Source organism: Nerophis ophidion, linkage group LG26, assembly GCF_033978795.1.
Source record: "Nerophis ophidion isolate RoL-2023_Sa linkage group LG26, RoL_Noph_v1.0, whole genome shotgun sequence".
Taxonomy (NCBI): domain Eukaryota; kingdom Metazoa; phylum Chordata; class Actinopteri; order Syngnathiformes; family Syngnathidae; genus Nerophis; species Nerophis ophidion.
In genome coordinates this window covers 39,366,036-39,380,373 of record NC_084636.1, presented here as the reverse complement: position 1 = coordinate 39,380,373, position 14,338 = coordinate 39,366,036, and the positions used below count along the sequence as shown (strand labels likewise).

Below are 14,338 nucleotides of genomic sequence, written 5' to 3'. Positions count from 1 at the left end.
CTTCTTTATTATGCATTTTCGGCCAGTGCGACTTGTACTCCGGAGCGACTTACCCGGAAAATACGGTGCATTCTTCTGTTTGAAATGTAATAATCACATGTTCTTATGTGATACTTTACATTAGTTTTGGGCGATACCACAGATTATCGGGCCATTACCAAATAGTTACAGAGGCAGTACCAGTGCTGATGTTGATACTTCAAATTTGTAACATTGAATGATTTAATTTTTTATCACAATTATAATCAATCAATCAATCAATCAATGTTTACTTATATAGCTCTAAATCACTAGTGTCTCAAAGGGCTGCACAAACCACTACCACATCCTCGGTAGGCCCACATAAGGGCAAGGAAAACTCACACCCAGTGGGACGTCGGTGACAATGATGACTATGAGAACCTTGGAGAGGAGGAAAGCAATGGAAAATCATACAAATGGAAATCAGACAAAAAACTACAGGATGGCGGTGTAACAATACCAATTATGTTTTGTTGTTTCTTACTAGGGTTGTCCCGATACCAATATTTTGGTACAGGTATCTGTACCAAAATGTATTTTGATCCTCTTCTAAATATAGAGGACCACAGAAAAATGGCGTTATTAGCTTTATTTGAACAAAAAAATTTTAGTGTACATGAAACGTGGTTATTATTGTAATTTAGTCTTTAAATAAAGTAGTGAACATGCTAGACACCTTGTCTTTTAGTAGTAAGTAAACAATCAAAGACTCTTAATTAGTTTGCTGACGTATGCAGTAACTTATCTTCAATCAATCAATCAATCAATGTTTACTTATATAGCCCTAAATCACTAGTGTCTCAAAGGGCTGCACAAACCACCACGACATCCTCGGTAGGATGTCATTTGTACACCTATTATTTCGTCTACATTATGAGGGACAAACTGTAAAACTGGATTATTAATCTACTTGTTTATTTACTGTTAATATATGCTTAATTTCTGTTTTAACATGTTCTATCTATACTTCTGCTAAAATGTAATAATCACTTATTCTTCTCTTCTTTGATACTTTACATTAGTTTTGGCTGATACCACACAATTCAATACCAAGTAATTACAGGATCATACATTGGTCATATTCAAAGTCCTCATGTGTCCAGGGACGTATTTCCTCACTTTTTAAACATAATATGAAATAAAAAAACCTATAAAACATTCTATAATGCTAAAAAATATTGATGTAATTATATTAGTATCGACTAGATACACGCCTGTACTTGGTGTCATTGCAGTGGATGTTAGGTGTAGATCCACCCATGGCGTTTGTTTTTTATCGTGACGCTGGTGAGCTATTGTATCCTCATAAGGTCCGTAGTGAAGCATGTTTGGCTATTCCTCGTCCTGCAGTGATAATGCAACTTGTAAGTAACTTACCTAATTTGTCACCAAGGAGGCCAGGATTAGTGATTTTGAAGTAGCTAAAACACTGCGGATGGACGTTTGCTGCTAGCTAGCTCGCCATGTCTTAAAGCACCTCTTCCTGTGGGTGTTATAACTTCACCTTTATCTTTACTTTTTACACCAAAATGCGTCCATTCTCCCTTTTCTGTGTCTGCTTGTAAATACTGTGTGTGTGTGTGTGTGTGTGCGCTGCCCAACATGCTCCTCTGCTCGTAAAACCAGCAATATCATGACGTGACGACGATGCGCCATCATGGGGGCCCCCCAGTACTTTTTAGAGACGGTATAGTACCAAATAGGATTAATTAGTATCGCGGTACCGTACTAGTACCGTTATACTGTACAACCCCATTTCCTACTATTGGCTCTGATTTGAATCCTTATGGTTATCCATCCATCCATCTTCTTCCGCTTATCCGAGGTCGGGTCGCGGGGGCAACAACCTAAGCAGGGAAACCCAGACTTCCCTTTCCCCAGCCACTTTGTCTAGCTCTTCCCGGGGTATCCCGAGGCGTTCCCTGGCCAGCCGGGAGACATAGTCGTCCCAACGTGTCCTGGGTCTTCCCCGTGGCCTCCTACCGGTTGGACGTGCCCTAAACACCTCCCTAGGGAGGCGCTCGGGTGGCATCCTGACCAGATGCCCGAACCACCTCATCTGGCTCCTCTCCATGTGGAGGAGCAGCGGCTTTACTTTGAGTTCCTCCCGGATGGCAGAGCTTCTCACCCTATCTCTAAGGGAGAGGAAACTCATTTGGGCCGCTTGTACCCGTGATCTTATCCTTTCGGTCATGACCCAAAGCTCATGACCATAGGTGAGGATGGGAACGTAGATCGACCGGTAAATTGAGAGCTTTGCCTTCCGGCTCAGCTCCTTCTTCACCACAACGGATCGGTACAACGTCCGCATTACTGAAGACGCCGCACCGATCCGCCTGTCGATCTCACGATCCACTCTTCCCTCACTCGTGAACAAGACTCCTAGGTACTTGAACTCCTCCACTTGGGGCAGGGTCTCCTCCCCAACCCGGAGATGGCATTCCACCCTTTTCCGGGCGAGAACCATGGACTCGGACTTGGAGGTGCTGATTCTCATTCCGGTCGCTTCACACTCGGCTGCAAACCGATCCAGTGAGAGCTGAAGATCCCGGTCAGATGAAGCCATCAGGACCACATCATCTGCAAAAAGCAGAGACCTAATCCTGCGGTCACCAAACCGGAACCCCTCAACGCCTTGACTGTGCTTAGAAATTCTGTCCATAAAAGTTATGAACAGAATGGGTGACAAAGGACAGCCTTGGCGGAGTCCAACCCTCACTGGAAATGTGTTCGACTTACTGCCGGCAATGCGGACCAAGCTCTGACACTGATCATACAGGGAGCGGACCGCCACAATAAGACAGTCCGATATCCCATACTCTCTGAGCACTCCCCACAGGACTTCCCGAGGGACACGGTCGAATGCCTTCTCCAAGTCCACAAAGCACATGTAGACTGGTTGGGCAAACTCCCATGCACCCTCAAGAACCCTGCAGAGAGTATAGAGCTGGTCCACAGTTCCACGACCAGGACGAAAACCACACTGTTCCTCCTGAATCCGAGGTTTGACTCTCCTTATGGTTATTGCCCCTTAAATCCTCCTGTGTACAGGTACTTATTTCCTGAGTTTGTAAACAATAACAAAGACTACAAAAAAAATTCGGATGTACTTTGTCTTTGCTGTTGTCAAGTATTCTGTTTTTGTTTACTTTGTTAGCCGGTTCAGTTTTAGTTTCGTTTCGCATAGCCTTCCCTAAGCTTCAATGCCTTTTCTTAGGGGCACTCACCTTTTTTTATTTTTGGTTTAAGCACTAGACACCTTTTTACCTGCACACTGCCTCTCGCTGTTTCCCACGTCTATAAAGCATAGCTACTGGCTGCCACCTACTGATATGGAGGAGTATAACTCAACAACAACACATCATTTACTATAATTTCTGGTATGCAAAAAATATTTTTAACCCAAATAGGTGAAACTGGATCATCTCCCACGGCACACCATACTGTATCTTGCGGCGCACAGTGGTTGAAAAACACTCTATATGATAAATGACAAAATAGTTAGTGAAGTGAATTATTTTTATATAGCGCTTTTCTCGAGTGACTCAAAGCGCTTTACATAGTGAAACCCAATATCTAAGTTACATTTAATCCAGTGTGGGTGGCACTGGGAGCAGGTGGGTAAAGTGTCTTGCCCAAGGACACAACGGCAGTGACTAGGATGGTGGAAGCGGGAATCGAACCTGCAACCCTCGAGTTGCTGGCACGGCCACTCTACCAACCGAGCTAAATAAAGCATTATTTGGTGTAACTATTGTATCACATGGGGGCTTCACGGTGGCAGAGGGGTTAGTGCGTCTGCCTCACAATACGAAGGTCCTGCAGTCCTGGGTTCAAATCCAGGCTCGGGATCTTTCTGTGTGGAGTTTGCATGTTCTCCCCGTGACTGCGTGGGTTCCCTCCGGCTACTCCGGCTTCCTCCCACCTCCAAAGACATGCACCTGGGGATAGGTTGATTGGCAACACTAAATGGTCCCTAGTGTGTGAATGTTGTCTGTCTATCTGTGTTGGCCCTGCGATGAGGTGGCGACTTGTCCAGGGTGTACCCCGCCTTCCGCCCGATTGTAGCTGAGATAGGCGCCAGCGCCCCCCGCGACCCCAGAAGGGAATAAGCGGTAGAAAATGGATGGATGGATGTATCACATGGTCATTCAATTACATTTCCCTGTTCCCTAAATTCAAACGGATGTGCATGATTTCAAATAGGGAGTTTTTTGGCACTCAAGGCTAACCGTTTGTCTTGGGGGAAAACGGCGTGTTGTGCAGGTGTCCACAATTTTCATTCCGCAGAAGTAAAAACAAGCAGGCGCCTGGAAAAGGTTAATTAAGTCCAACTGGTGGGTGTGGTCATATAGCTTTGTGCCCCATACCCAACGGCCTCCGGCATGGGCAGGTGCTCGTTCTCGGGGCTTCAAGTCAGGCTGCCGTCGCTCTTCTGTGAAAGTGCTTGATTTCACATGCTTTTTAATGGTTGATATGAAGTGCATTAACAGAATTCATCTTGTCTTGTTAGCATGAGGTGGGCGGAGTCCATGGAGTACCCACGGTGTTGGTGCTGTTGTTGCCGAAACGACAATATGGAGTGTAAACAATAAAACATTTAATGTGAAAGTTGCACTCCAACCTTTCTTACTTCTGTGACAACCTCCTTTTAAAGTTTTGCAATCAGTCAAGCAACTAAAATGTGCCAAACATGACTAAGTGTGGAGTTGAGAGTATTAGTTTGATATCCTTACTTGTTACATGGGACACGGCACATTAATGAACATGAAAATGTGCCAGATTGTAGCCAAAGGCTAATTTCCATCTGTAGTCCCTGGCAGGTTGATGATATACAACATGGTCCATTTAAAAAAACAAACAAACATCTACCCGTTAGGGTTGTACGGTATACCGGTGCTAGTATAGTATTGCGTTACTAATTAATCAAAAAGGGTACTATACTGTTTGAAAAGTACCGGTTCGCCATATTTTGTTATGACATTGCTGGTTTTACGAGCAGAAGAGCATGTTAGGCAGCGCACACACACAGAGTACTTACAAGCAGACACCGTGTGTAGACAGAAAAGGGAGAATGGACACATTTTGGTGTAAGAAGTAAAGAAAGTTAAAACACTGAAACACCCTCAGGAAGGGGTGCTTTAAGACGAGGCTACTAGCTAGCTAGCGTCTAGTGTCCATCCGCAGTGTTTTAGCTACTTCTAAATCACTAACCCTGGCCTCCGTGGCGACAAATAATGTAAGTTTCTTACAAGTACCATTATCACTACAGGACGAGGAACAGCTAAACATGCTTCACTACACGCCGTAAGAGGATACAATAGCTCACCGTAAATGTAAACCAACGCCATGTGTGGATCCATACCTGACATCCACTGTAATGATACCAAGCACAAAAGCGCATTTAGCATATACTACTATGATTACATTGATATTTTTTATCGTCACAATATTCGTTCATATTATGTTTAAAGTCAGTAAATACGTCCCTGGACACATGAGGACTTTGAATATGACCAATGTATAATCCTGTAACTACTTGGTATCAGATCGATACCTATATTTTGTGGTATCATCCGAAACTAATATAAATGGGTTGTACTTGTATAGCGCTTTTCTACCTTCAAGGTACTCAAAGCGCTTTGACACTACTTCCACATTTACCCATTCACACACACATTCACACACTGATGGAGGGAGCTGCCATGCAAGGCGCCAACCGGCACCCATCAGGAGCAAGGGTGAAGTGTCTTGCTCAGGACACAACGGGCGTGACGAGGTTGGTACTAGGTGGGGATTGAACCAGGGACGCTCGGGTTGCGCATGGCCACTCTCCCCACTGCGCCAAAGAAGAGAAGAATAAGTGATTATTACATTTTTACAGACATGTAGATAACATGTTAAAAGGGAAAATAAGCAGATATTAACAGGAAATGAACACGTTTATTATTAATCAATTTTAACAGTTTGTCCATAATGTACAAAATAATAGGTAGATACATATTACTGCATACTAATTAGGAGTCTTTCTTTGTTTACTTACTACTAAAAGACAAGTTGTCTAGTATGTTCACTATTTTATTTAAAGACTACATTACAATAATAAGCATGTTTTACTTCCCCTAAATTTTTTTTGTTCAAATAAAGACAATAATGACTTTTTTGTGGTCCCCTTTATTTAGAAAGGTATCAAAATACATTTTGGTACGGGTATCGAGACAACCCCTAGTACTGGTACATAAACGTTATACAGCACTAACATCTGACAAAAACAGTTCAATAATAATAATAATAATAACAATAAAATTAAAAATACAAAGCAGAACCACATAAAACGTTAGGTTGCTGCATGACCTCAGGACACATCAGGAATAAAGTCCCTACAGTGGTTCAAGTGCTTCAAGCTCAGTGCAGAGCTACATTGTTGTATATTAGTTCACATTGCACAAGTAGTTGGGATCAACAGATGTTCACACCAAAAAAAGCATTTACTTGTTTCTTATTACCCATCATGCTTTGTTATTCATTTACATGGGTGCCATTTTAAATTGTAATGTCCACGGGCTTCACGGTGGCAGAGGGGTTAGTGCGTCTGCCTCACAATACGAAGGTCCTGCAGTCCTGGGTTCAAATCCAGGCTCGGGATCTTTCTGTGTGGAGTTTGCATGTTCTCCCCGTGAGTGCGTGGGTTCCCTCCGGGTACTCCGGCTTCCTCCCACTTCCAAAGACATGCACCTGGGGATAGGTTGATTGGCAACACTAAATTGGCCCTAGTGTGTGAATGTTGTCTGTCTATCTGTGTTGGCCCTGCGATGAGGTGGCGACTTGTCCAGGGTGTACCCCGCCTTCCGCCCGATTGTAGCTGAGATAGGCGCCAGCGCCCCCCGCGACCCCGAAAGGGAATAAGCGGTAGAAAATGGATGGATGTAATGTCCACATAGTTGAGTGGGCAGGTTGTGTGTTTAGTTATAGTTGTACTTGGAGCAGGTCGGGGTATATAAATTGATGCTGTAATATAAAAGCCATGGTCATTGACTACCACCACTAATATTGTTGACAAGATGGAGGCATGTTTGCAGAGATAAAACTAGTATGAGCTATGACTATTACTTATCTGATCTCCATTTTTTTTTACCCGCGTGAGTTGCACTTTCTGTCTCTGCACAAAAGCCATTGAAGTGCTTCAAAGGTTTCGGATGCTTGATCGCTCCTCACGTTGACTTCACAACGATGTTCTCCAACACGTGTTCAGTCTTTAAGCCCCTCTCCAAAGTTTGCGAGCAGTCAGGAGTGTTGGCCGGAGAGAGGGTGGAGGAAGAGGCCTTCCAAGGGGGTTTGTGAAATATGTACGGGGTTAGGACGGGGGGAAGGGTGGTCTTGTCTATTAACCCCTCCACCGACACCTTAAGTAAGGAACCCGTCTGTCCCGCCAGGTCTTCGTGACGTAGGGCTTTGCTGAGGGCGTCGGCTCTTTGACGCATTTTGCAGGATTTGGTGTGTAGTTGAGGACCTTCTCAAAGAACTGGTTTTGTTAAAGTACCGTATTTTTCAGATTATAAGTCACAGTTTTTTTCATAGTTTGGTTTCCAGAGAGACTTATGTGTGAAATTATTAACACATTACCGTAAAACAGGGGTCACCAACCTTTTTGAAACCAAGAGCTACTTCTTAGGTACTGATTAATGCAAAGAGCTACCATTTTGATACACACTTAAATAATTTGCCCAATTTACCTTTAAATATGTTATTATTAATAATTATTGATATTTATCTTTGTGGAAACACTGATCATCTTAATGATTTCTCACAATAAAAAATATATTTTTGATGACATGTTTTAAATAGGCTTCACGGTGGCAGAGGGGTTAGTGCGTCTGCCTCACAATACGAAGGTCCTGAGTAGTCAGGGTTCAATCCTGGGCTCGGGATCTTTCTGTGTGGAGTTTGCATGTTCTCCCCGTGAATGCGTGGGTTCCCTCCGGGTACTCCGGCTTCCTCCCACCTCCAAAGACATGCACCTGGGGATAGGTTGATTGGCAACACTAAATCAATCAATCAATCAATCAATGTTTATTTATATAGCCCCAAATCACAAATGTCTCAAAGGACTGCACAAATCATTACGACTACAACATCCTCGGAAGAACCCACAAAAGGGCAAGGAAAACTCACACCCAGTGGGCAGAGAGAATTCACATCCAGTGGGACGCCAGTGACAATGCTGACTATGAGAAACCTTGGAGAGGACCTCAGATGTGGGCAACCCCCCCCCTCTAGGGGACCGAAAGCAATGGATGTCGAGCGGGTCTAACATGATACTGTGAAAGTTCAATCCATAGTGGATCCAACACAGCCGCGAGAGTTCAGTTCAAGCGGATCCAAGACAGCAGCGAGAGTCCCGTCCACAGGAAACCATCTCAAGCGGATCAGCAGCGTAGAGACGTCCCCAACCGATACAGGCGAGCGGTCCATCCTGGGTCTCGACTCTGGACAGCCAGTACTTCATCCATGGTCATCGGACCGGACCCCCTCCACAAGGGAGGGGGGGACATAGGAGAAAGAAAAGAAGCGGCAGATCAACTGGTCTAAAAAGGAGGTCTATTTAAAGGCTAGAGTATACAGATGAGTTTTAAGGTGAGACTTAAATGCTTCTACTGAGGTCCCTAGTGTGTGAATGTTGTCTATCTGTGTTGGCCCTGCGATGAGGTGGCGACTTGTCCTGGGTGTACATCGCCTTCCGCCTGATTGTAGCCGAGATAGGCGCCAGCGCCCCCCGCAACCCCAAAGGGAATAAGTGGTAGAAAATGGATGGATGGATGTTTTAAATAGGTTAAAATCCAATCCGCACTTTGTCAGAATATATAACAAATTGGACCAAGCTATAGTTCTAACAAAGACAAATCATTATTTCTTCTAGATTTTCCAGGACAAAAATGTTAAAAGAAATTCAAAAGACCTTGAAATAAGATTTAAATTGGATTTGACAGATTTTCTAGATTTGCCAGAGTAATCTTTTTGGATTTAAATCATAAGTTTGAAGAAATATTTCACAAATAGTTTTAGTCGAAAAAACAGAAGATAAAATGAAGAATTAAATAAACATTTATTTATAAGTTTCTACAATGAAAAAAAATAATTCACTTGAACATTGATTTAAATTGTCAGGAAAGAAGAGGAAGGAATTTAAAAGATAAAAAGGTATGTGTTTAAAAATCATAAAATCATTATTAAGGTTGTATTTTTTTCTCTAAAATTGTCTTTCTGAAAGTTATAAGAAGCAAAGTAAAAAAAATAAATCAATTTATTTAAACAAGTGAAGACCAAGTCTTTAAAATATTTTCTTTGATTGTCAAATCCTATTTGAGTTTTGTCTCTCTTAGAATTAAAAATATCAAAGTGAGACCAGCTCGCTAATAAAAAAAAAAAAAATAAAAAAAAATAGAGGCTGCTCACTGGTAAGTGCTGCTATTTGAGCTATTTTTAGAACAGGCCAGCGGGCAACTCATCTGGTCCTTACAGGCTACCTGGTGCCCCCTGTCGTAAAATATCAAATCATATTATGTATGTCACTCGCGGAAGAGACAAAGAAAATGTCAGCAATCGTCACACACACGTCAATCAATAAGAATTTGGCGGGGGAGGGTCATGGCAGAAGTGCATTGTGGGTCATGGGATGCTAATTGCTATATGCTACTGCCGTAGCTATTAAAATGGGTAATTTCAACGTTGGCGGTAAATTATAAAAACTGAGAAGGAAATCATGTACTGCAGATTACAAGCTGGACGTAGTGAAATATGCAGCAGAAAGTGACAAGAGAAGCGACATCGAGGAAGAAGATTTCGTGGGATTTAGCGATTAGGAGTGACGGATTGTTTGGTATATACAGTATAGGTATATATGTATGTATATAAAGGTATATACAGTATAGGTATCAATCAATCAATCAATCAATGTTTACTTATATAGCCCTAAATCACTAGTGTCTCAAAGGGCTGCACAAACCACCACGACATCCTCGGTAGGAAAACTCACACCCAGTGGGACATTGGTGACAATAATGACCCAGTGGGACGTCGGTGACAATGATGACTATGAGAACCTTAGAGAGGAGGAAAGCAATGGATGTCGAGCGGGTCTAACATGATACTGTGAAAGTTCAATCCACAATGGATCCAACACAGTCGCGAGAGTCCAGTCCAAAGAGGATCCAAGACACAGCAGCAAGAGTCCCGTTCACAGCGGAGCCAGCAGGAAACCATCCCAAGCGTAGGCGGACCAGCAGCGCAGAGATGTCCCCAGCCGATACACAGGCGAGCAGTACATGGCCACCGGATCGGACCGGACCCCCTCCACACGGGAGAGTGTGACATAGAAGAAAAAGAAAAGAAACGGCAGATCAACTGGTCTAAAAAGGGAGTCTATTTAAAGGCTAGAGTATACAAATGAGTTTTAAGGTGAGACTTAAATGCTTCTACTGAGGTGGCATCGCGAACTGTTACCGGGAGGGCATTCCAGAGTACTGGAGCCCGAACGGAAAATGCTCTATAGCCCGCAGACTTTTTTTGGGCTTTGGGAATCACTAATAAGCCGGAGTCCTTTGAACGCAGATTTCTTGCCGGGACATATGGTACAATACAATCGGCAAGATAAGATGGAGCTAGACCGTGTAGTATTTTATACGTAAGTAGTAAAACCTTAAAGTCACATCTTAAGTGCACAGGAAGCCAGTGCAGGTGAGCCAGTACAGGCGTAATGTGATCAAACTTTCTTGTTCTTGTCAAAAGTCTAGCAGCCGCATTTTGTACCAACTGTAATCTTTTAATGCTAGACATGGGGAGACCCGAAAATAATACGTTACAGTAGTCGAGGCGAGACGTAACAAAAGCATGGATAATGATCTCAGCGTCTTTAGTGGACAGAATGGAGCGAATTTTAGCGATATTACGGAGATGAAAGAAGGCCGTTTTAGTAACGCTTTTAATGTGTGCCTCAAAGGAGAGAGTTGGGTCGAAGATAACACCCAGATTCTTTACCGTGTCGCCTTGTTTAATTGTTTGGTTGTCAAATGTTAGAGTTGTATTATTAAATAGAGTTCGGTGTCTAGCAGGACCGATAATCAGCATTTCCGTTTTTTTGGCGTTGAGTTGCAAAAAGTTAGCGGACATCCATTGTTTAATTTCATTAAGACACGCCTCCAGCTGACTACAATCCGGCGTGTTGGTCAGCTTTAGGGGCATGTAGAGTTGGGTGTATGTATATACGTATATAAAGGTATATACAGTATAGGTATATATGTATGTATATATGTATATATGTCTGTGTCAGGTGTTCAATCCTGACGGCAGGATTGAACACCTCTTTTATTTGGACTTTCCCTGATTACATGGCAACAGCTGTTTCTAAGGGGAAAGGGGGTTGTAAACTGCCCTCTCCTTTAGTCACAAAACGGTTCAAAGAAAAGATGCCTGGAGCTTGTGTCAGGTCCTGCTTCCTCTCCGCTTTGTAGATCTCAGGTCAAGACAAAGTCTTCTTGTGGATAACAATAGATCAAAGAAACCGATGCCTTCATGTTGCTCCCAAGCCTTTTTGATTGGGAGGATCAAAGACAGCTTTTGTCTTTTGAACTCGTGGAAACACAAAGTTTTGTGATCACTTGGATACAATTATTCTGACAACGAGTGTGTCTAGTCTATACTACTGATTACATCTATATTTTTTTTTATCACAAAATCTTTAAAAAAAAAAAATCACATTATGTTCATCAACTCAGAAAATACATCCCTGGACACATGAGGACTTTGAATATGACAAATGTATGATCCTGTAACTACTTGGTATCGGATCAGATCTTTATTTACTTATTACTAAAAGACAAGTTGTCTAGTATGTTCATTATACAAAATCCTACCCTAATACCCTTCTGTGCAATATTACCCTTTGAGTGCAATACAGCCAACACCGATTGTTTTAAAATCCGGTACTCTTATCTTGTTCTGTATATTGTATATTTGTACAGTATTTTGTTTTCTATATTTGTACAGAATTGCTCTTTTTTTATTGGATACTAGTCTGTTTATTTAAATTATTTTGATCTCTATTACTTCTTGTGTAATTTATGTTTATCCCATATTTGTTTCCACTACCGCATCTTAAGTTGGAGTCCTTTATTGTCATTATATTTGCATATAACAAGATTAAGTCCATTCTGTTCTATTCTATTCTGTTATTTAAGGATATATTGCAATAATAAACCTATGTACCCTAAGGTTTTTTTGTTAAAATAAAGCCTATAATTATTTTTTTGTGGTCCCCTTTTATTTAAAAAAGTATCGACACGCATCTAGGTTCCGGTACCAAAATATTGGTAATGGGTCAGTTTTAAATTTGAGAGATGCTGCTGGAACTTGTTAACTGTCAGGATATTGGGATGGTTTTAAAAGCTATCGTCTTCCCTTTTTATGTTGTTTATAAGTTAGGGTCGAGTGATGGACGACATAAGTTATAGGTGAACAGGTAGCATCAAATTGTTAGTGTTCGCCCCGAGATGGGGAGGTCATGAGTTCAAACCCCGGCCGTGTCATAGCAAAGACTATAAAAATGGGAGCCATTACCTCCCTGCTTGGCATTCAGCATCAAGGGTTGAAGGGTCCACCGCTGCTGCTCACTGCTCTCCTCACCTCCCAGGCGGTGATCAAGGGTGATGGGTCAAATGCAGAGAATAATTTTGTGTGACAATCGTTGGTACTTTAAATATTTGTAGTGGATCACCACAAATAGATGTGATAAAAAATGACAGTGAGTTAACTCTTGTGCCTGAAGTTCTGCATTGCCAAAAAAAAACATTTTCTTATTTCTGTTCATTTTCCTTTCCAGTGGCACACTCGGACTCTGTGTTTAGCGTGGGATTTTGACCATGAGCTCAGTCGCAGTACTTACGCAGGAAAGCTTCAATGAGCACCGCATCGGGCTCCTGCCAGAACAAGGTGGTGGTGAGTACCTTCTGGAACACTGGTGTTAGAATTGTAATAATAACCGGCTGCCGGGACAGGACCCGGCGCGGGGGAGGAGGAGGAGGCCCTGCCCACCTACAAGGACGCCTTCCCACCTCTACCCGAGAAGGCGGCCACGACCGAGGGCACCCAGGAGACCACCAGCGCCTGGGCTTCCAAACTTCGCCCTCTGAAGTCGTCTGTCATCACCCAGGTATGACCCGCCAGTGGACTAGTCAGGGTTTCCCCGGAACTGCCAAGATACCTGTGGCGCTGGGGGTGTGGTCACAAGGATGTCATCCAGTAATTTGCTATGATGATATGATTGTCTTTAAAAAGGCTCAAAAATGTATACCGTATTTTTCGGACTTTAAGTCGCAGTTTTTTCCCTAATAGCAACTTACAGTATGTGTGAAATTACTAACACATTACCATGAAATATCAAATAATATTATTTAGCTCATTCACGTAAGAGACTAGACGTATAAGATTTAATGGGATTTAGTAAGGGTGTAACGGTACACAAACATTTTGGTTCGGTACGTACCTCGGTTTAGAGGTCACAGTTAGGTTCATTTTCGGTACAGTAAGAAAACAACAAAATATAAATTTTTCGGTTGTTTGTTACCAAATTTGTAAACAATGGCATAACATAAATATACACACAGGGTCCATTGCCAGGGTTAATGTGGTCAACATATATAAAATAAAAACTAAATAAGTTAAGGCTCAGAATGGTTTCTTAACAAAACCTTTCTACATATAAAGTGCTTTTTTTGATTGATTGATTTGAGACTTTTATTAGTAGATAGTACAGTACATATTCCCTACAATTGACCACTAATTGGTAACACCCCAATAAGTTTTTCAAGTTGTTTAAGTCGGGGTCCACGTTAATCAACACGTTTAGCTCGGTTGGTAGAGCGGCCGTGCCAGCAACTTGAGGGTTGCAGGTTCGATTCCCGCTTCCGCCATCCTAGTCATTGCCATTGTGTCCTTGGGCAAGACACTTTACCCACCTGCTCCCAGTGCCACCCACACTGGTTTGAATGTAACTTAGATATTGGGTTTCACTATGTAAAGCGCTTTGAGTCACTAGAGAAAAAGCGCTATATAAATATAATTCACTTCACTTCACATTATACTGCCTCCAGTTGTTGCTCAGAAGAAATAAAATGACAATTTTTCTTTTACATATAAAAAGTGCAACATTAAACAGTTTCAAGTTAATTCAGCCTCAGATATATGGGCTTATTGTTCTTCCACCATAGAAGTGGGTCAAAATGTAGTTTTAATGCAACTCGGCAACCCCCCGCGACCCCGAACG

General features: G+C 42.4%; 1 protein-coding gene across 2 annotated transcripts in view; it reads left to right on the top strand.

Moving 5' to 3' along the window:
- The window catches only part of LOC133543729 (vigilin-like), a 75,719-nt gene that overhangs the window by 14,243 nt on the left and 47,138 nt on the right, over positions 1-14,338 (top strand). Inside the window, exons 3-4 of one of the 2 annotated variants that reach the window (XM_061888479.1) lie at positions 12,896-13,005; positions 13,071-13,225. In XM_061888479.1, coding sequence (XP_061744463.1) covers positions 12,936-13,005; positions 13,071-13,225 — 225 coding nt within the window. In that variant the 5' untranslated portion in view covers positions 12,896-12,935. Of the gene's footprint in view, positions 1-12,895; positions 13,012-13,070; positions 13,226-14,338 lie in introns of both variants that reach the window. The other variant, XM_061888477.1, reaches the window with a different exon arrangement.